The 25,255-nt window shown below is 42.1% G+C and overlaps 1 protein-coding gene across 1 annotated transcript in view; it reads left to right on the forward strand.

The window, feature by feature from the left end:
- Window positions 1-25,255, forward strand: part of csmd2 (CUB and Sushi multiple domains 2) — a 776,204-nt gene that overhangs the window by 215,112 nt on the left and 535,837 nt on the right. The window contains exon 4 of the mRNA XM_045695078.1: window positions 22,424-22,618. Coding sequence (XP_045551034.1) covers window positions 22,424-22,618 — 195 coding nt within the window. The remainder of the gene's footprint in view (window positions 1-22,423; window positions 22,619-25,255) is intronic.

Consider the following 25,255-nt stretch of genomic DNA (forward strand, 5'->3'; position numbering starts at 1 on the left):
CAGAAGTGAGGCTGATCGTGACTCCGAGCTTCTCCATGAAGGCCCTCCATACTCGTGATGTGAATTGGGGGCCACGGTCGGCGACGATGTCCTACGGGAGGCCATAATGCCAGAAGACCTGCTGGAAGAGTGCCTCAGCAACCTGGAGAGCAGTGGGGAGACGAGGAAGAGGAATTAAACGACATGACTTTGAAAATCTATCTAGAATGGTGGTGAAACCGTCAGAGGGTAGATCGGTTACAAAGTCAATGGATAGATGAGACCAGGGTCGCTGAGGTACTTCCCTGCTGGAGCATTCTGAGGAGACTTGGTTTTTAGCACATACAGAACAGGAGTTGACATAACGAGTGACATCCTGCACCGAGGTGGGCCACCAGTACTTCTCAGCGATGGAGTGTATGGTGCGAGAAATGGGGTATTGTGTGTATCTTGATGAAGGGGAAAAACTACTTAATCCATTTTTAGAATAAGAATGTATGGGGAGTTGTGATGTCATTATGGAGTATTGTGATGTCATTATGGGGTATTGTGATGTCATTATGGGGTATTGTGTTTAGATTGCTGAGTATTTGTTTTTATTTAATCCATTTTAGAACAAGGCTGTAACGTAACAAAATGTGGAAAATGTCAAGGGCTCTGAATACTTTCAGATATGCTTCATGCATCAGCGGGTATATATCATTACTTTATATGTCCAAAACTCAATGTACAGTAGCGACTGCAGATTAATAATCCTGTTGAATGTAATGTCTAAATGTAGATTTCCACCTAAATAAACATACCCAAAAGTAATTATTTATCATGCGATCCCAGCTTCAAGTGGTGTCAGATTTCACACCCTCAGTCACACAGGCGGAAGAAAAACACTTCCCGAGACGGGGAGAACGAGGACTATCACTGAGTAGTTATGATTTATCCTGTCCACAGCTCGATTTATAAACTGTCAATCAAAACCCGTACCAGAAACACACTACTCCCCTCTTTCGGGGAGTTCAAAGTGAGAGACACAGAATGATTGATAAACATGAAAAACCAAAAGAAACGTGATTGTGGACATTCCATCAGTCCTGGAAGAAAGAACATAAACATGTATCTAGTTTTCACTATTAATCATTAATCAAGTTTACTACATCTTTGGCAGGAAGTCTTAATATACAGAATCATGCTTCAGATGATACGGATAATATCATATATTTATTTATTATGATATTTTCCCGTAAAGAGGAATTGGGCACCTTCTAAAGTTTAACAACTCTCTTGTAATCATAATCTTTTTTGACCTGTTTCGTTGACATACAATTCTGTATAAACTGTACCTAATTTCCCCACTGTGTCTCTCACAGCCTGTTTAGAGTTCAGTGTGTACTGGCGGCTATCTATTGTTCCACAGGAAGCTTATCTCTTAACCCAAACAACAGATGAGAGCAGTGGACCAGACCTTAAAGAGTGAGCAGCCTTTAGTTTAGTAATATCAGTCCCAATGCTTTCTTCACATTTCTAAGATATGGCACTATTGGATTGCTATGTGAAAGACAATTACCATTCACTTTGTTACTTTCACTGGTCTCCATAATCTGTTTCCTTCAACTAAAATCCTTCCTGAGTGGTGCAGCGGCCGTGATTGGGAGTCCCATAGGGCGGCGCACAATTGGCCCCAGCGTCGTTTGGGTTTGGCCCGAGGTTAGGCCGTCACTGTAAATAAAACTTTGTTCTTAAACTGACTTGCCTGGTTAAATAAAGGTTAAATTAATATTAAAGGTTAAAGGTAAAAAACTTAAATAAAACATCCAAGAGGTTTGGTAATGATAAAAGTACCAAGTGTCCTGGCCAATTACAGGCCAGTACTGTCAGTTGGAGAACACATGGTAACGATAATGCTCACACGGGGGTAATTATGCATGTGTAGGGATCCTCACACACTGTGGTCCAGCACTGTAGCATTGTTGACTTTTTCTCTAAGGCCTTTGTCAATGTGATCTGGTTCCAAAGCAGCTCTGTTTCCAGCCGTTTAGTCAGCAGTGTTGGAACTTAAACACCATGTCAAGAGAGTTAGGAATACACTGTGACACCACAGGAACTAAACACTCTGTTAGAGAACACTATGATACCACAGGAACTAAACACTCTGTTAGAGAACACTATGATACCACAGGAACTAAACACTCTGTTAGAGAGTTAGGAATACACTGTGACACCACAGGAACTAAACACTCTGTTAGAGAACACTATGATACCACAGGAACTAAACACTCTGTTAGAGAACACTATGATACCACAGGAACTAAACACTCTGTTAGAGAGTTAGGAATACACTGTGACACCACAGGAACTAAACACTCTGTTAGAGAACACTATGATACCACAGGAACTAAACACTCTGTTAGAGAACACTATGATACCACAGGAACTAAACACTATGTCAGAGAGTTAGGAATACACTATGATACCACAGGAACTAAACACTCTGTTAGAGAACACTATGATACCACAGGAACTAAACACTCTGTTAGAGAGTTAGGAATACACTGTGACACCACAGGAACTAAACACTCTGTTAGAGAACACTATGATACCACAGGAACTAAACACTCTGTTAGAGAACACTATGATACCACAGGAACTAAACACTATGTCAGAGAGTTAGGAATACACTATGATACCACAGGAACTAAACACTATGTCAGAGAGTTAGGAATACACTATGATACCACAGGAACTAAACACTCTGTTAGAGAGTTAGGAATACACTGTGATACCACAGGAACTAAACACTCTGTTAGAGAGGTAGGAATACACTATGATACCACAGGAACTAAACACTCTGTTAGAGAGTTAGGAATACACTATGATACCACAGGAACTAAACACTATGTCAGAGAGTTAGGAATACACTATGATACCACAGGAACTAAACACTCTGTTAGAGAGTTAGGAATACACTGTGATACCACAGGAACTAAACACTCTGTTAGAGAACACTATGATACCACAGGAACTAAACACTCTGTTAGAGAGTTAGGAATACACTGTGATACCACAAGAACTAAACACTCTGTTAGAGAGGTAGGAATACACTATGATACCACAGGAACTAAACACTCTGTTAGAGAGTTAGGAATACACTGTGATACCACAGGAACTAAACACTCTGTTAGAGAACACTATGATACCACAGGAACTAAACACTCTGTTAGAGTGGTAGGAATACACTATGATACCACAGGAACTAAACACTCTGTTAGAGAGTTAGGAATACACTATGATACCACAGGAACTAAACACTCTGTTAGAGAGTTAGGAATACACTATGACACCACAGGAACTAAACACTCTGTTAGAGAACACTATGATACCACAGGAACTAAACACTATGTTAGAGAGGTAGGAATACACTATGATACCACAGGAACTAAACACTCTGTTAGAGAACACTATGATACCACAGGAACTAAACACTGTCAGAGAGTTAGGAATACACTGTGATACCACAGGAACTAAACACTCTGTTAGAGAGTGCTATGATACCACAGGAACTAAACACTCTGTTAGAGAACACTATGATACCACAGGAACTAAACACTCTGTCAGAGAACACTATGATACCACAGGAACTAAACACTCTGTTAGAGAGGTAGGAATACACTATGATACCACAGGAACTAAACACTCTGTTAGAGAACACTATGATACCACAGGAACTAAACACTCTGTCAGAGAGTTAGGAATACACTGTGATACCACAGGAACTAAACACTCTGTCAGAGAGTTAGGAATACACTATGATACCACAGGAACTAAACACTCTGTTAGAGAACACTATGATACCACAGGAACTAAACACTCTGTCAGAGAGTTAGGAATACACTGTGATACCACAGGAACTAAACACTCTGTCAGAGAGTTAGGAATACACTATGATACCACAGGAACTAAACATTCTGTCAGAGAGTTAGGAATACACTATGATACCACAGGAACTAAACATTCTGTCAGAGAGTTAGGAATACACTATGATACCACAAGCAAAAAAAAGCCAGATCAATAACTACAGAAAGAAGGAGGGGAGCAGAGGAGGGGTTACGAGAGGAGAGGTCGAAGAATCGTTACATGTGGAACACCATGAGTGATCAAAAGAAAAAGAGAGAGAAAGTGGGGCAGTGAGAAAGAGATGAATGGATGGATGGATAAAGAGAAGGATAGTTGGATAGATGGATAAAGAGAAGGATAGTTGGATAGATGGATAAAGAGAAGGATAGTTGGATAGATGGATAAAGAGAAAGATAGATGGCTGGATGGATAAAGAGAAGGACGGATGGATGGATGGATGGATGGATGGATGGATGGATGGATGGATGGATGGATGGATGGATGGATGGATAAAGAGAAGGATAGTTGGATAGATGATAAAGAAATGGATGGATGGATAACGAGATGAATGAATGAATGAATGGATGGACGGATGGATGGACGGATGGATGGACGGACGGATGGATGGATGGATGGACGGAGGGATGGATGGATGGATGGATGGATGGATGGATGGATAAAGAGAAGGATAGTTGGATAGATGGATAAAGAGAAGGATAGTTCGATAGATGGATAAAGATAAGGATAGATGGATGGATGGATAAAGAGAAGGATAGATGGATGGATGGATGGATAAAGAGAAGGATAGTTGGATAGATGGATAAAGAGAAGGATAGTTGGATAGATGGATAAAGAGAAGGATAGTTCGATAGATGGATAAAGAGAAGGATAGATGGCTGGATGGATAAAGAGAAGGACGGATGGATGGATGGATGGATGGATGGATGGATGGATGGATGGATGGATGGATGGATGGATGGATGGAGGGATGGACGGATGGATGGATAAAGAGAAGGATAGTTGGATAGATGGATAAAGAGAAGGATAGTTCGATAGATGGATAAAGATATGGATAGATGATAAAGAAATGGATGGATGGATAACGAGATGAATGAATGGATGGATGGATGGATGGATGGATGGATGGATGGATGGACGGACGGATGGACGGAGGGATGGATGGATGGATGGATAAATAGATAAAGAGATGTATGGATGGATAAAGAGAAGGCTATTTACATTAGTACTAATTAGGACACAGTTATTTCAGTGTGGAGGAGTGTGTGTGTGTGTGTGTGTGTGTGTGTAAGCAACAGTGATGTGTGTGTCTGACGTGAGATATTCTCATCACACTCCACATTGAGGGTGATTCGTTTTGGCAATAAATTCCATGTATTAGTTCCATTAACAGTTTGATTCGTGTCCAGCGCCAGCTTAGATCTCAAGGCAGCCACACTACCCATCAAGAATATGCAGTTCTGAACAAAATATAATTATACAAAAGCAGGAAAAAATATTAAGCTCCTAAAATATCTTCTCTCTACATATAAAAGACAATACATTTCCAACTGACTAAGCCTAAATATTTGGATGGGCTTCCGAGTGGCGCAGCGGTCTAAGGCACTGCATCTCAGTGCTAGAGGCTTCACTACAGACCCTGGTTCGATTCCAGGCTGTATCACAGTGTTCTAAGGCACTGCATCTCAGTGCTAGAGGCTTCACTACATACCCTGGTTCGATTCCAGGCTGTATCAAAATGGTCTAAGGCACTGCATCTCAGTGCTAGAGGCTTCACTACAGACCCTGGTTCTATTCCAGGCTGTATCATGACCGGCCGTGATTGGGAGTCCAATAGGGTGGCACACAATTGGCCCAGAGTCATCCGGGTTTGGCCGGGGTAGGCTGTCATTGTAATAAGAATTTGTTCTTAACTGACTTGTGTAAAGTTAAAGTAAAAAATAAGCAACCGGCATACTGACATGTCACAGTGAAAATTTTAACTGAATGAACAGCTATATTACAGTTATATAACAGCTATATAACAGCTATACAACAGCTATAGAGAAGCTATATAACAGCTAAATAACAGCTATATAACAGATATACAACATATATATAAAGGCCATATTAACAACTATACAACAGATATACAATAGATATACAACAGCTATACAACATCTATACAACAGATATATAACAGCTAAATAACAGATATACCACAGCTATATAACAGCTATACAACAGCTATATAACAGCTAAATAACAGATATATTAACAGCTATACAACAGATATACAGCAGATATATTAACAGCTATACAACAGATATATTAACAGCTATATAACAGCTATACAACAGATATATTAACAGCTATACAACAGATATACAACAGCTATATTAACAGCTATACAACAGATATATTAACAGCTATATAACAGCTATACAACAGATATATTAACAGCTATACAACAGCTATACAACAGCTATACAACAGATATATTAACAGCTATATAACAGCTATACAACAGATATATTAACAGCTATACAACAGATATACAACAGCTATATAACAGCTATACAACATATATATTAACAGCTATATAACAGCTATACAGCAGATATATTAACAGCTATACAACAGATATATTAACAGCTATATAACAGCTATACAACAGATATATTAACAGCTATACAACAGATATACAACAGCTATATTAACAGCTATACAACAGATATATTAACAGCTATATAACAGCTATACAACAGATATATTAACAGCTATACAACAGCTATACAACAGCTATACAACAGATATATTAACAGCTATATAACAGCTATACAACAGATATATTAACAGCTATACAACAGATATACAACAGCTATATAACAGCTATACAACATATATATTAACAGCTATATAACAGCTATACAGCAGATATATTAACAGCTATACAACAGATATATTAACAGCTATATAACAGCTATACAACAGATATATTAACAGCTATACAACAGCTATACAACAGATATATTAACAGCTATACAACAGCTATATTAACAGCTATATAACAGCTATACAACAGCTATATTAACAGCTATATAACAGCTATACAACAGCTATATTAACAGCTATACAACAGATATATTAACAGCTATATAACAGCTATACAACAGCTATATTAACAGCTATATAACAGCTATACAACAGCTATATTAACAGCTATACAACAGATATATTAACAGCTATATAACAGCTATACAACAGATATATTAACAGCTATACAACAGCTATACAACAGCTATACAACAGATATATTAACAGCTATATAACAGCTATACAACAGATATATTAACAGCTATACAACAGATATACAACAGCTATATAACAGCTATACAACATATATATTAACAGCTATATAACAGCTATACAGCAGATATATTAACAGCTATACAACAGATATATTAACAGCTATACAACATATATATTAACAGCTATACAACAGATATATTAACAGCTATACAACATATATGTTAACAGCTATACAACAGCTATATAACAATTATATTAACAGCTATACAACAGCTATGTAACAGCTATACAACAGCTATACAACAGATATATTAACAGCTATACAACAGCTATACAACAGATATATTAAGAGCTATATAACAGCTATACAACAGATATATTAACAGCTATACAACAGATATACAACAGCTATATAACAGCTATACAACAGATATATTAACAGCTATATAACAGCTATACAACAGATATATTAACAGCTATACAACAGATATATTAACAGCTATACAACATATATATTAACAGCTATACAACAGATATATTAACAGCTATACAACAGATATATTAACAATTATACTAACAGCTATATAACAATTATATTAACAGCTATACAACAGCTATGTAACAGCTATACAACAGCTATACAACAGATATATTAACAGCTATACAACAGCTATACAACAGATATATTAACAGCTATATAACAGCTATACAACAGATGTACAACAGCTATATAACAGCTATATAACAGCTATATTAACAGCTATATAACAGCTATACAACAGCTATACAACAGCTATTCACACCTATATTAACAGCTACATAACAGCTATATTAGCAGATATATTAACAGATATACAACAGATATACAACAGTTATATTAACATCTATATTAGCAGCTATATTAACAGATATATAACAGATATATAACAGTTATACAACAGCTATACAACAGCTATTCACACCTATATTAACAGCTATATAACAGCTATATTAACAGCTATATAACAGCTATATTAGCAGATATATTAACAGATATACAACAGATATACAACAGTTATATTAACATGTATATTAGCAGCTATATTAACAGATATATAACAGATATATAAAACATATACAACAGCTATTCACACCTATATTAACAGCTATATAACAGCTATACAACAGCTATACAACAGCTATATTAACAGCTATATTAACAGCTATATTAACAGCTATATAACAGCGATTTAACAGTGATTTAACAGCTATATAACAGCTATATAACAGCTATATAACAGCTATATAACACCTATATTAACAGCTATATTAGCACCTATATTAACAGCTATATAACAGCTATATAACAGCTATATAACAGCTATATAACAGCTATATTAACAGCTATATTAACAGCTATATTAGCAGCTATATAACAGCTATATTAACAGCTATATTACAGCGATTTAACAGTGATTTAACAGTGATTTAACAGCTATATAACAGCTATATAACAGCTATATAACAGCTATATTAACAGCTATATTAGCAGCTATATAACACTTATATTAACAGCTATATTAGCACCTATATTAACAGCTATATTAAAACCTGTTGGGGATAGGGGGCAGTATTTGCACGGCCGGATAAAAAAACGTACCCGACTTAATCTGGTTACTACTCCTGCCCAGTAACTAGAATATGCATATAATTGTTTGATTTGGATAGAAAACACCCTAAAGTTTCTAAAACTGTTTGAATGGTGTCTGTGAGTATAACAGAACTCATTTGGCAGGCCAAAACCTGAGAAGATTCCAAACAGGAAGCGCTCTCTCTGACTACTTCTTGGGCTTCTTGATCATCTCTAACCAAAACAGGGGATCTCTGGCATAACGTGACATTTTCTAACGCTCCCATAGGCTCTCAGAAGGCGCCAGAACGATGAATGGTGGCTTTGCAGGCCATGGCTGAAAAACATTAGCGCATTTGGATAATGGTCAATCTGAGGACAATGAGACTGGAGGTGCGTGCACGAGCCAACACCATGTTTACTTTCTCTCTCTTTGAACGAAAACAACGACTCCCGGTCGGAATATTATCGCTTTTTTACGCGAAAAATAGCATAAAAATGGATTTTAAACAGCGGTTGACATGCTTCGAAGTACGGTAATGGAATATTTAGATTTTTTTTGTCACGAAATGCGTCGGGCGCGTCACCCTTCTTTACCCTTCGGGTAGTGTCCTGAACGCACGAACAAAACGCCGCTATTTGGATATAACTATGGATTATTTGGAACCAAACCAACATTTGTTATTGAAGTAGAAGTCCTGGGAGTGCATTCTGACGAAGAACAGCAAAGGTAATCAAACTTTTCTAATAGTAAATCGGAGTTTGGTGAGTACCACACTTGGTGGGTGTCAAAATAGCTAGCCTGTGATGGCCGGGCTATCTACTCAGAATATTGCAAAATGTGCTTTCACCGGAAAGCTATTTTAAAATCGGACATAAGCGAGTGCATAAAGGAGTTCTGTATCTATAATTCTTAAAATAATTGTTATGTTTTTTGTGAACGTTTATCGTGAGTAATTTAGTAAATTCACCGGAAGTGTTCGGTGGGAATGCTAGTCACATGCGAGTCACATGCTAATGTAAAAAGCTGGTTTTTGATATAAATATGAACTTGATTGAACAAAACATGCATGTATTGTATAACATAATGTCCTAGGGTTGTCATCTGATGAAGATCATCAAAGGTGAGTGCTGCATTTAGCTGTCTTCTGGGTTTTGGTGACATTATATGCTGGCTTGAAAAATGGGTGTCTGATTATTTCTGGCTTGGTACTCTGCTGACATAATCTAATGTTTTGCTTTCGTTGTAAAGCCTTTTTGAAATCGGACAGTGTGGTTAGATTAACGAGAGTCTTATCTTTAAATGGCTGTAAAATAGTCATATGTTTGAGAAATTGAAGTAATAGGATTTTTAAGGTTTTGAAAATCGCGCCACAGGATAGCAGTGGCTGTTACGTAGGTGGGACGAATTCGTCCCGCCTAGCCTAGAGAGGTTAACACCTATATTAGCAGCTATATTAACAGCTATATTAACAGCTATATAACAGCTATATAACAGCTATACAACAGCTATTCACACCTATATTAACAGCTATATAACAGCTATATTAACAGCTATATAACAGCTATATTAGCAGATATATTAACAGATATACAACAGATATACAACAGTTATATTAACATCTATATTAGCAGCTATATTAACAGATATATAACAGATATATAACAGTTATACAACAGCTATACAACAGCTATTCACACCTATATTAACAGCTATATAACAGCTATATTAACAGCTATATAACAGCTATATTAGCAGATATATTAACAGATATACAACAGATATACAACAGTTATATTAACATGTATATTAGCAGCTATATTAACAGATATATAACAGATATATAAAACATATACAACAGCTATTCACACCTATATTAACAGCTATATAACAGCTATACAACAGCTATACAACAGCTATATTAACAGCTATATTAACAGCTATATTAACAGCTATATTAACAGCTATATAACAGCGATTTAACAGTGATTTAACAGCTATATAACAGCTATATAACAGCTATATAACAGCTATATAACACCTATATTAACAGCTATATAACAGCTATATCGTATTAACAGCTATATAACAGCTATATTAACAGCTATATTAACAGCTATATTAGCAGCTATATAACAGCTATATTAACAGCTATATTACAGCGATTTAACAGTGATTTAACAGTGATTTAACAGCTATATAACAGCTATATAACAGCTATATAACAGCTATATTAACAGCTATATTAGCAGCTATATAACACTTATATTAACAGCTATATTAGCACCTATATTAACAGCTATATTAAAACCTGTTGGGGATAGGGGGCAGTATTTGCACGGCCGGATAAAAAAACGTACCCGACTTAATCTGGTTACTACTCCTGCCCAGTAACTAGAATATGCATATAATTGTTTGATTTGGATAGAAAACACCCTAAAGTTTCTAAAACTGTTTGAATGGTGTCTGTGAGTATAACAGAACTCATTTGGCAGGCCAAAACCTGAGAAGATTCCAAACAGGAAGCGCTCTCTCTGACTACTTCTTGGGCTTCTTGATCATCTCTAACCAAAACAGGGGATCTCTGGCATAACGTGACATTTTCTAACGCTCCCATAGGCTCTCAGAAGGCGCCAGAACGATGAATGGTGGCTTTGCAGGCCATGGCTGAAAAACATTAGCGCATTTGGATAATGGTCAATCTGAGGACAATGAGACTGGAGGTGCGTGCACGAGCCAACACCATGTTTACTTTCTCTCTCTTTGAACGAAAACAACGACTCCCGGTCGGAATATTATCGCTTTTTTACGCGAAAAATAGCATAAAAATGGATTTTAAACAGCGGTTGACATGCTTCGAAGTACGGTAATGGAATATTTAGATTTTTTTTGTCACGAAATGCGTCGGGCGCGTCACCCTTCTTTACCCTTCGGGTAGTGTCCTGAACGCACGAACAAAACGCCGCTATTTGGATATAACTATGGATTATTTGGAACCAAACCAACATTTGTTATTGAAGTAGAAGTCCTGGGAGTGCATTCTGACGAAGAACAGCAAAGGTAATCAAACTTTTCTAATAGTAAATCGGAGTTTGGTGAGTACCACACTTGGTGGGTGTCAAAATAGCTAGCCTGTGATGGCCGGGCTATCTACTCAGAATATTGCAAAATGTGCTTTCACCGGAAAGCTATTTTAAAATCGGACATAGCGAGTGCATAAAGGAGTTCTGTATCTATAATTCTTAAAATAATTGTTATGTTTTTTGTGAACGTTTATCGTGAGTAATTTAGTAAATTCACCGGAAGTGTTCGGTGGGAATGCTAGTCACATGCGAGTCACATGCTAATGTAAAAAGCTGGTTTTTGATATAAATATGAACTTGATTGAACAAAACATGCATGTATTGTATAACATAATGTCCTAGGGTTGTCATCTGATGAAGATCATCAAAGGTGAGTGCTGCATTTAGCTGTCTTCTGGGTTTTGGTGACATTATATGCTGGCTTGAAAAATGGGTGTCTGATTATTTCTGGCTTGGTACTCTGCTGACATAATCTAATGTTTTGCTTTCGTTGTAAAGCCTTTTTGAAATCGGACAGTGTGGTTAGATTAACGAGAGTCTTATCTTTAAATGGCTGTAAAATAGTCATATGTTTGAGAAATTGAAGTAATAGGATTTTTAAGGTTTTGAAAATCGCGCCACAGGATAGCAGTGGCTGTTACGTAGGTGGGACGAATTCGTCCCGCCTAGCCTAGAGAGGTTAACACCTATATTAGCAGCTATATTAACAGCTATATTAACAGCTATATAACAGCTATATAACAGCTATACAACAGCTATTCACACCTATATTAACAGCTATATAACAGCTATATTAACAGCTATATAACAGCTATATTAGCAGATATATTAACAGATATACAACAGATATACAACAGTTATATTAACATCTATATTAGCAGCTATATTAACAGATATATAACAGATATATAACAGTTATACAACAGCTATACAACAGCTATTCACACCTATATTAACAGCTATATAACAGCTATATTAACAGCTATATAACAGCTATATTAGCAGATATATTAACAGATATACAACAGATATACAACAGTTATATTAACATGTATATTAGCAGCTATATTAACAGATATATAACAGATATATAAAACATATACAACAGCTATTCACACCTATATTAACAGCTATATAACAGCTATACAACAGCTATACAACAGCTATATTAACAGCTATATTAACAGCTATATAACAGCGATTTAACAGTGATTTAACAGCTATATAACAGCTATATAACAGCTATATAACAGCTATATAACACCTATATTAACAGCTATATTAGCACCTATATTAACAGCTATATAACAGCTATATAACAGCTATATAACAGCTATATTTGCAGCTATATAACAGCTATATTAACAGCTATATTAACAGCTATATTAACAGCTATATAACAGCTATATTAGCAGCTATATTAGCAGCTATATTAGCAGCTATATAACAGCTATATAACAGCTATATAACAGCTATATTAACAGCTATATTACAGCTATATAACAGCTATATAACAGCTATATTTGCAGCTATATTAACAGCTATATTAACAGCTATATTAACAGCTATATTAGCAGCTATATTAGCAGCTATATTAGCAGCTATATAACAGCTATATAACAGCTATATTTGCAGCTATATTAACAGCTATATTAACAGCTATATTAACAGCTATATTAGCAGCTATATTTACAGCTATATTAGCAGCTATATAACAGCTATATAACAGCTATATAACAGCTATATAACAGCTATATAACAGCTATATAACAGCTATATAACAGCTATATAACAGCTATATAACAGCTATATTAACAGCTATATTAGCAGCTATATTAACAGCTGTATAACAGTTTTTTTACCAGGGTCCATGGGGAAATAGAGTGCCGTTTTAAAATATCCCTCTCTCTATATAAAGAGTCAGGAAGCCATGGCAGAACAGGCGGAGCTATCTGGTGCTCTGGAAGACCTTTTCTGCTCTGCTCTGCTCAACACGTCCACACCCATTCGTCACAATCAAATCTATTCATTTCTACACCTCCATCTCTAGCTATAAATACACACTGCACCACTCTGTCCTTCTTCCTCAGCAGTCTGCCTATGAGGAGGAGAGGAGAGGAGAGGAGAGGGGAATGCTTAAAGTTAATGTGTGTGTGTGTGTGTGTGTGTGTGTGTGTGTGTGTGTGTGTGTGTGTGTGTGTGTGTGTGTGTGTGTGTGTGTGTGTGTGTGTGGTGTGGTGTGTGTTTCTGTGGGATGCTAAAGGTGATTTTATGGTGTGTGTGTGTGTGTGTGTCTGTGCGTGTGTGTGTGTGTGTGTGTGTTTGGGTGGGATGCTAAAGGTGATTTTATGGTGTGTGTGTGTGTGTGTGTGTGTGTGTGTGTGTGTGTGTGTGTGTTTTGGGTGGGATGCTTAAAGTCTAATTGATAGAGAGAAGGTTGCTGGAGGGGAATAACATAAATGGACACAAACACACACAAACTAACACCACCCCCCCCCCTACCCACAATACACTTGCCTGTGGTATGTGGTGGACTTTGGATGGATCTCTGTAGCTCCACGGGGAAGTGCTTAGGAACAGATGGGACACTGAACATCTTGTATCACTGTCACCACAGTCCAAGTGTGTGTGTGTGTGTGTGTGTGTGTGTGTGTGTGTGTGTGTGTGTGTGTGTGTGTGTGTGTGTGTGTAACAAAATAAAACCATGAAACAGTATGGTATTCCCTCCATCCCTGCCCTCTTCTCTCTCTCTCCTCTCCACACTCCCCTGTCAGATAGAGCTGTCTCCTCTCTCTCCTCTCTCTACTCTCTCTTTCCCCTCTCTTTCTCCTCTCTACCCTTTCTCTCTCCCCTCTCTCCCCTCTCTCTCCTCTCTCTCCCCTCTCTCTCTCCTCTCTCTTTCTCTTCTTTCCTCTCTCTCCCCTCTCTCCTCTCCCTCTCCTCTCTCCTCTCTTTCTCCTCTCTCCCCCCTCTCTCTCCTTTCTCTCTCTCCTTTCCCCTCTCTCTCCTCTCTCTCTCCTCTCCACACTCTCCTATATTATAGCATTGGTTCTGACCACTGAGGGCTAGATATTCCTGTATTTTCAACTGAGTGATAACCTTATTAGCATAGACACAACGTCTGGGTGTATTAGCATATTAGCCCGGAGGGAGGGTGGTTGTTGTACAATGGTCTAGCCCCAGGAAATGCTGGTGTTGAGAGGGAGGTATTACATCCCCTGTGGATAAGACAGTGTTAGTGTTGAAAGGGTGGCCACAGCACTAAGAGGAGTGATTGAAAAAAGCTTCTTACACTTTCCCCAACAAGTGGTTATTTCCACTCATCTACCACGGAAACGCTTTCACCCTGCTACCATACAACGGGTGAATGCAAGCATTCCGTAAGTCCGTGCCTCAAAACCTAATGTCTACCTGGCCCTCCACCCTGGACTTGAACAGCCTTTACGACCAGGTCCACATCTACAAGGCAGCAATACCAACTTTTGCCAGGACCCTGAAGTCACCCTCAACTGCAGCCCCAGCACCTCACACAGGAGCAACAGAGCAACGGACCCCCCACCCTGACCTGCAAGACCCCCTCCTGAAGGACCTGCACCGAGAGAACCCACGCTGATGAGGACCTACACCCAGACCCCAGCATCACCAGCCACACCCTATATAGGCCGCCCCATATCAGACCTATGCCCCTTCTACCCCCTCCCCATGCCCCCCGCCCCTGCGGCAAGGACCTCAACATGACAGCAGGACACATGCCCAGTCTGTGAGCAGAGCAACAATTATACACACCTCGGCCTAAACATCAGCGCCACAGGTAACTTCCACAAAGCTGTGAACGATCTGAGAGACAAGGCAAGGAAGGCCTTCTATGCCATCAAAAGGAACATAAAATTCAACATACCAATTAGGATCTGGCTAAAAATACTTGAATCAGTTATAGAAACCATTACACTTTATGGTTGTGAGGTCTGGGGTCCGCTCACCAACCAAGAATTCACAAAATGGGACACACACCAAATTGAGACTCTGCATGTAGACTTCTGCAAAAAAATATCCTCTGTGTACAACATAAAACACCAGAACGTGAGCAGAGCAACAGGCCCAACCCCCATTATAACACCCGCCCAAGCCCCATCCTGCGACCTAAGAGGTATGTATCAGATGCTCAACATGCTCTGCTCACACCTACTGTGATGTTCCGGACCTAATCCACACAAAAACAACACTAGGCACTATGGAACACAAAGCTTTTACTATCTCATCCTGGAATATCCAAGGCCTGAGGTCATCTGCCTTTGGCCTAAAGAGCAGGAACCTGGACTTCATCAAAGAAATTGGAAATACAGACATTGTCATCCTACAAGAAACCTGGTATAGAGGAGACGGACCCACTGGTTGCCCTCTAGGTTACAGAGAGCTGGTGGTCCCATCCACCACACTACCAGGTGGGTGGTATAGAGGAGACAGACCCACTGGTTGCCCTCTAGGTTACAGAGAGCTGGTAGTCCCATCCACCACACTACCAGGTGGGTGGTATAGAGGAGATGGACCCACTGGTTGCCCTCTAGGTTACAGAGAGCTGGTAGTCCCATCCACCACACTACCAGGTGGGTGGTATAGAGGAGATGGACCCACTGGTTGCCCTCTAGGTTTCAGAGAGCTGGTAGTCCCATCCACCACACTACCAGGTGGGTGGTATAGAGGAGATGGACCCACTGGTTTCCCTCTAGGTTACAGAGAGCTGGTAGTCCCATCCACCACACTACCAGGTGGTATAGAGGAGATGGACCCACTGGTTTCCCTCTAGGTTTCAGAGAGCTGGTAGTCCCATCTACCAAACTACCAGGTGGGTGGTATAGAGGAGACGGACCCACTGGTTTCCCTCTAGGTTTCAGAGAGCTGGTAGTCCAATCCACCACACTACCAGGTGGGTGGTATAGAGGAGACAGACCCACTGGTTGCCCTCTAGGTTTCAGAGAGCTGGTAGTCCCATCTACCAAACTACCAGGTGGGTGGTATAGAGGAGACAGACCCACTGGTTGCCCTCTAGGTTACAGAGAGCTGGTAGTCCCATCCACCATACTACCAGGTGGGTGGTATAGAGGAGACAGACCCACTGGTTGCCCTCTAGGTTTCAGAGAGCTGGTAGTCCCATCTACCAAACTACCAGGTGGGTGGTATAGAGGAGACAGACCCACTGGTTGCCCTCTAGGTTACAGAGAGCTGGTAGTCCAATCCACCACACTACCAGGTGGGTGGTATAGAGGAGACAGACCCACTGGTTTCCCTCTAGGTTACAGAGAGCTGGTAGTCCCATCCACCAAACTACCAGGTGTGAAACAGGGAAAAGACTCAGGGGGTATGCTAATTTGTTTTTGAACAGCCCTAACCCACTCTATTAAATTAGTCAAAACAGGAACATTTTACATTTGGCTAGATATGAATCATTTGAATTTTCTCACCTGAGAAAACTGTCCTCCTATATCCCCCCCACTACAGTTGTGGCCAAAAGTTTTGAGAATGACACAAATATTAATTTTCACAAAGTCTGCTGCCTCAGTTTGTATGATGGCAATTTGCATATACTCCAGAATGTTATGAAGAGTGATCAGATGAATTGCAATTAATTGCAAAGTCCATCTTTGCCATGCAAATAAACTGAATCCCCCAAAAAACATTTCCACTGCATTTCAGCCCTGCCACAAAAGGACCAGCTGACATCATGTCAGTGATTCTCTCGTTAACACAGGTGTGAGTTTTGACGAGGACAAGGCTGGAGATCACTCTGTCATGCTGATTGAGTTCGAATAACAGACTGGAAGCTTCAAAAGGGTAGTGCTTGGAATCATTGTTCTTCCTCTGTCAAAAATGGTTACCTGCAAGGAAACACGTGCCGTCATCATTGCTTTGCACAAAAAGGGCTTCACAGGCAGGGATATTGCTGCCAGTAAGATTGCACTTAAATCAACCATTTATCGGATCATCAAGAACTTCAAGGAGAGCGGTTCTATTGTTGTTAAGAAGGCTTCAAGGCACCCAAGAAAGTCCAGCAAGTGCCAGGACCGTCTCCTAAAGTTGATTCAGCTGCGGGATTGGGGCACCACCAGTACAGAGCTTGCTCAGGAATGGCAGCAGGCAAGTGTGAGTGAATCTGCACGCACAGTGAGGTGAAGACTTTTGGAGGATGGCCTGGTGTCAAGAAGGGCAGCAAAGAAGCCATTTCTCTCCAGGAAAAACATCAGGGACAGACTGATATTCTGCAAAAGGTACAGGGATTGGACTGCTGAGGACTGGGGTAAAGTAATTTTCTCTAATGAATCCCCTTTCCAATTGTTTGGGGCATCCGGAAAAAAGTTTGTCCGGAGAAGACAAGTTGAGCGCTACCATCAGTCCTGTGTCATGCCAACAGTAAAGCATCCTGAGACCATTCATGTGTGGGGTTGCTTCTCAGCCAAGGGAGTGGGCTCACTCACAATTTTGCCTAAGAACACAGCCATGAATAAAGAATGGTACCAACACATCCTCCGAGAGCAACTTCTCCCAACCATCCAGGAACAGTTTGGTGACGAACAATGCCTTTTCCAGCATGATGGAGGACCTTGCCATAAGGCAAAATTGATAACTAAGTGGCTCGAGGAACAAACATCAATATTTTGGGTCTATGGCCAGGAAACTCCCCAGACCTTGAGGTCAATCCTCAAGAGGCGGGTGGACAAACAAAAACCCACAAATTCTGACAAACTCCAAGCATTGATTATGCAAGAATGGGCTGCCATCAGTCAGGATGTGGCCCAGATGTTCATTGACAGCATGCCAGGAAATCTTTGACTATGTACAGACTCAGTGAGCGTAGTTTTGCTCTTGAGAAAGGCCACCGAAGGCAGACCTGGCTCTCTAGAGAAGACTGAGGTGGAAACTGAGCTGCACTTCCAAACCTCCTGCCAAATTTTTGACCATATTAGAGACAGATATTTCCCTCAGATTACACAGACCCACAAAGAATTTGAAAACAAATCCAATTTTGATTAATAGACACAATATGACATTTGAAACGTCTTTATTCTTTTGGAAGTGTAATGTTTACTGCTAATTTTAAATATTGTATTTATTAACTTTTTGTTTAGTATGTAGTTCACTTGCTTTGGCAATGTAAACATATGTTTCCCCATGCATAAAAAATCCCCTTGGATTAAAATGTAAATTGAGAGAGGTATTACTCCCCTGTGGATAAGGCAGTGTTCATTTTAAAAGGGCTATACATATGGTGTAGGTGATAGACTGTAGGTGAGGTATGTAGTTACAGCACACACACACGCACATACAAACATATACACACACACACACAAATACATTGGTTGTCTCTGTGCTTTTTTTCTGCTATTCTCACCTCCAGCATGAGAGAAGGAGAGGGAGTTGATTTCAGAATCCCTCAGCCTCTCTAATCAGAAGTGATGAGACTTGCCAGCCATTGTCCGGTGGACGCGTGCCGAACAGTGCAGGGGACATTTATTCAATTGCTGCTTGACAAAGCAGAATGTGCTTATTTAGGTAATTCGCTTGCGTGTTAGAATCGATCTCACAATGTCACTTCCAAATGCACCAATGGCAAAAAAGACATAGAGAGAGATGAGAGAGAGATGAGAGAGGGATGGGAGAGAGGGATGAGAGGGCGATGAGAGAGCGATGAGAGAGCAATGATAGAGAGGGATGAGAGAGGGATGAGAGAGGAAAGAGAGAGGGGAGAGAGAGCAATGATAGAGAGATGAGAGAGAGGGATGAGAGAGCGATGAGAGGGATGAGAGAGGGATGAGAGGGCGATGAGAGAGGGATGAGAGGGCAATGAGAGAGCAATGAGAGAGGGATGAGAGAGCGGGATGAGAGAGATGGATGAGAGAGGGATGAGAGAGCGATGAGAGAGGGATGAGAGAGCGATGAGAGGGGGATGAGAGCAATGAGAGAGGGATGAGAGAGCGATGAGAGATATATGAGAGAGGGATGAGAGAGGGATGAGAGAGCGATGAGAGAGCGATGAGAGAGAGGGATGAGAGAGTGGGATGAGAGAGAGGGATGAGAGCAATGAGAGAGGGATGAGAGAACGATGAGAGAGCGATGAGAGAGAGGAATGAGAGAGAGGGATGAGAGAACGGTGAGGGAGAGAGTTGAGAGAGAAGGGTGAGAGAGGTGAGAGAGAGGGATGAGCGAGAGGGATAAGAGAGATGACAGAGAGTGATGTGAGAGAGGGCAAGAGAGGACAAAGTTGGCAAGAAGTTAGGAAGTGCAGATCAGTCTGTCTCCTCACCATCTGTCTGTCTCCACACCATCTGTCTGTCTCCACACCATCTGTCTGTCGCCACACCATCTGTCTGTCGCCACACCATCTGTCTGTCTCCTCACCATCTGTCTGTCTGTCTCCTCACCATCTGTCTGTCTCCACACCATCTGTCTGTCTCCACACCATCTGTCTGTCTCCTCACCACCCTGACCTGTTCACCGGACGTGCTTGTTGCACCCTCGACAACTACTATGATTATTATTATTTGACCATGCTGGTCATTTATGAACATTTTAACATTTTAACATCTTGACCATGTTCTGTTATAATATCCACCCTGCACAGCCAGAAGAGGACTGGCCACCCCTCATAGCCTGGTTCCTCTCTAGGTTTCTTCCTAGGTTTTTGGCCTTTCTAGGGAGTTTTTCCTAGGGAGTTTTTCCTAGCCACCGTGCTTCTTTCACATGCATTGCTTGCTGTTTGGGGTTTTAGGCTGGGTTTCTGTACAGCACTTTGAGAATATCAGCTGATGTACGAAGGGCTATATAAATACATTTGATTTGATCTGTCTCCTCACCATCTGTCTGTCTCCACACCATCTGTCTGTCTGTCTCCTCACCATCTGTCTGTCTCCTCACCATCTGTCTGTCTGTCTCCTCACCATCTGTCTGTCTGTCTCCTCACCATCTGTCTGTCTGTCTCCTCACCATCTGTCTGTCTGTCTCCTCACCATCTGTCTGTCTCCACACCATCTGTCTGTCTGTCTCCTCACCATCTGTCTGTCTCCTCACCATCTGCCCAATGTGTCCATACACACACTGACATAATCGCGTAACACTGTTAAGTACCCTGTTTCCTCATGACATTGTTAAATAATTGGTTACCATTTTAAAATCTACTGAAATGGTTATTACATGGGTGAGAGGGGTGAGAGAGGTGAGATGGATGAGAGGAGTGAGAGGGCTGAGAGGGGTGAGAGGGAAGAGAGGGGAGAGAGGTGAGAGGGGTGAGAGGGAAGAGAGGGCTGAGAGGGCTGAGAGGGCTGATAGGGGGGAGAGAGGTGAGAGGAATGAGAGAGGGGTGAGAGGGGTGAGAGGGGAAGAGAGGGCTGAGAGGGGTGAGAGGGGGGAGAGAGGTGAGAGGAATGAGAGAGGGGTGAGAGGGGAGAAGGACCATCCTGTATCGTTTTAGCACTAAAAGGGGATATAAGGTCTGGAAATATACCTTCCTACCAGTAAAGAGGTATGTCCCCAGGGGCGCTGGTGTCACAGACAAACAGGGTCGGGTAGCCTAGCAGTTAGAGAGGCGAGCCAGAAACCAGAGTGTTATCAGTTTTCGGGACCGATGGGAAACATCTGCTGATAAGTAAGGGTTGCTGATATTAAATCCTAGATGCCCATTGGCTGCCATTGTTTCCTTGATCAGGCGCTTAACTCCCCACAACAACAACTACCTGGTTCCAGCATTTGACGTCCATCCATGTCTTAGTACGTCGTGAGATAGCGTTGTCGTGGAAAATGTTAAGAAATATTTACTCTGAGCTGTGCTTTCAATAGGTTGGTCGTAGATGGAAGGCCGTGTTGCCCAAACAAGAGATCTTCCTTGTCCTCTGAAGAATGTCTGGTAGAACGTTGTAGTACCGTCGTGTGTTTGGCAGATGAGATACTTTGTCCGTCCTTCCCTAGCCCACATTTACAGCTGCTGCTCTTCATCCGGACATCAAAATACTGCCCCCTAGCCTAGAGAAGTTAACCTTAACCCTTACCTTAACCATTCAGGTGTAATGCTTTATGTTAACCTTAACAATGTAAAAATGTGACATTTGGAACAACTTTCCCAGCTATACCTGTGGTAACCTCTCTCTCTCCTCCCAGCTCTACCCAGTTATACCTGTGGTAACCTCTCTCTCTCTCTCTCTCTCTCTCTCTCTGTCCTCCCAGCTCTACCTGTGGTAACCTCTCTCTCTCTCTCTCTCTGTCCTCCCAGCTCTACCAAGCTATACCTGTGGTAACCTCTCTCTCTCTCCTCCCAGCTCTACCCAGCTATACCTGTGGTAACCTCTCTCTCTCCTCCCAGCTCTACCCAGCTATACCTGTGGTAACCTCTCTCTCTCTCTCTCTCCTCCCAGCTCTACCCAGCTATACCTGTGGTAACCTCTCTCTCTCTCTCTCTCTCTCTCCCAGCTCTACCCAGCTCTACCTGTGGTAACCTCTCTCTCTCTCGCTCCTCCCAGCTCTACCCAGATATACCTGTGGTAACCTCTCTCTCTCTCTCTCTCCTCCCAGCTCTACCCAGCTATACCTGTGGTAACCCAGGCCAGCTGGTCAACGGTCTTCAACAGGGCTCGACCTTTAACATTGGAGAGAAGATCAGGTACAGCTGCAGCCCTGGCTACGTGTTAGAGGGTCACACCACGCTGTCCTGTCTGGCCACGTCTGCTGGGACCGCAGCATGGGACTTCCCCCTGCCCTACTGCAGAGGTAGGATACCTACACACACACACACACACACACACTGATACACACACACACTGATACACACACACACACACACACACACACTGGTACACACACACTGGTACACACACACTGGTACACACACACTGGCACACACACACACACACACACACACACACACACTGGTACACACACACGTACACACACACTGGTACACACACACACACACACACACACACACACACACAGTACACACACACAGGTACACACACACACAGGTACACACACACAGGTACACACACACTGGTACACACACACAGGTACACACACACTGGTACACACACACTGGTACACACACACACTGGTACACACACACCGATACACACACAAACCCACCATCTCTGTCTCTCTCAGTGTAGTGCCTGTAGTTTGTGTCATGCTGAGCAGAGCGCTGTGACAGAGTAATCTGTGACCAGGCTGGGGAAGCCCACGTACAGACATACATGGTGTGTGTGTGTGTGTGTGTGTGTGTGTGTGTGTGTGTGTGTGTGTGTGTGTGTGTGTGTGTGTGTGTGAGCGAGTGAGAGAGAGAGCAAGATCACACATGGCTGGGCACAGAGAGCCACAACAGTACCCCCTTTACCTCCATACCTCCATCCCTCCATCCCTCCATCCTTCCGTCCCTCCATCCCTCCATCCTTCCATCCCTCTTTCAGCCTTCCCATCTCCCAATCCATGTTCCCTACAATGTGTACAATTGTGCACATCCAAACCATTTTCCTCTCCTCCCCTCCCTCCCTCCCTTTCTCTACTTTCCTCCCTCCCTCTGTCTTTCTCCCTCCATCCCTCTTTCTTCTTCTGTCCCTCCTTCAACTTTTTTATTGTTCCCCCAGCCCATGTTGTCCAGCTGAAACAAAGCACCTGGGCAGGCTGGGATATCATACATATGTCACTTCCTCCTGAGTTAATTACATGTTACAACACGTTTTAGAAACTGGCAATTTAAATGAGGTCTCACGCTGCGGCATGGCTACATAAAAGCTGGTGAACATGCCTCAACGCTCTCTCATAATGCATAAATGTATTGTTAATGTCACTACAATTATCTTGCCCGGCCATACGTTTGACAGCACAGCTGTACACCAAGTAAAATGAAGCAGTAGCTTGGCACTTCGAACTTGTATTTTATTTTTTGGTGGATGGTGGTGGTGGTGGTGGTGGGTGGTGGTGGTGGATGGTGGTGGTGGATGGTGGTGGTGGGGATTGTGGTGGGGGATGGTGGTGGTGGTGATGGGGGATGGTGGTGGTGATGGGGGATGGTGGTGGTGGTGGGGATGGTGGTGGTGGTGGTGGTGGTGGGGGATGGTGGTGGTGGTGGTGGGGATGGTGGTGGTGGTGGATGGTGGTGGTGGATGGTGATGGTGGTGGTGGTGGGGGTGGTGGGGATGGTGTTGGTGGTGGTGGTGGTGGGGATGGTGGTGGTGGTGTTGGGGTGGTGGTTTTGGGGGTGATGGTGGTGGTGGTGGTGATGGTGGGGGTGGTGGTGTTGGGGGTGATGGTGGTGGTGGTGGTGGTGATGGTGGTGATGGTGGTGGTGGGGGTGATGGTGGTGGTGGGGGTGATGGTGGTGGTGGTGGTGGTGGTGATGGTGGTGGTGGTGGTGTTGGGGGTGGTGGTGTTGGGGGTGGTGATGGTGGGGATGGTGGTGGTGGGGATGGTGGTGTTGGGGTGATGGTGGTGGTGGGGGGTGGTGGGGATGGTGGGGATGGTGGGGATGGTGGTGTTGGGGGTGATGGTGGTGGTGGTGTTGGGGGTGGTGGTGATGGTGGTGATGGTGGGGATGATGGTGTTGGGGATGATGGTGGTGGTGGTGGTGGGTGGTGATGTTGGGGTGATGGTGGTGGTGGTTGGGGGGGTGCTGTGGTACTGTGTCAACTATGAACCAGTCATCTCTCATTTAGCAGTTATCTTTTGTTGTTTAGGCTCTGTCTCTCATCCTCTATCCTCCTCTCTCCTCTCTTCCTGTCTCATCTCTCCTTCTCTACATCCATCTCTCTTCCTCAGTGAAAGGAAGCATGTAATGTATTCTCTGGCAGTAAATGTCAGTGCATCTGCCTAGCCTGCATGCATCTCTCTCTCTCTCTCTCTCTCTCTCTCTCTCTCTCTCTCTCTCTCTCTCTCTCTCTCTCTCTCTCTCTCTCTCTCTCTCTCTCTCTCTCTCTCTCTCTCTCTCTCTCTCTCTCTCTCTCTCTCTCTCTCTCTCTCTCTCTCTCTCTCTCTCTCTCTCTCTCTCTCTCTCTCTCTCTCTCTCTCTCTCTCTCTCTCTCTCTCTCTCTCTCTCTCTCTCTCTCTCTCTCTCTCTCTCTCTCTCTCTCTCTCTCTCTCTCTCTCTCTCTCTCTCTCTCTCTCTCTCTCTCTCTCTCTCTCTCTCTCTCTCTCTCTCTCTCTCTCTCTCTCTCTCTCTCTCTCTCTCTCTCTCTCTCTCTCTCTCTCTCTCTCTCTCTCTCTCTCTCTCTCTCTCTCTCTCTCTCTCTCTCTCTCTCTCTCTCTCTCTCTCTCTCTCTCTCTCTCTCTCTCTCTCTCTCTCTCTCTCTCTCTCTCTCTCTCTCTCTCTCTCTCTCTCTCTCTCTCTCTCTCTCTCTCTCTCTCTCTCTCTCTCTC

Source organism: Salmo salar, chromosome ssa14 (genome assembly GCF_905237065.1).
Source record: "Salmo salar chromosome ssa14, Ssal_v3.1, whole genome shotgun sequence".
Lineage (NCBI taxonomy): Eukaryota > Metazoa > Chordata > Actinopteri > Salmoniformes > Salmonidae > Salmo > Salmo salar.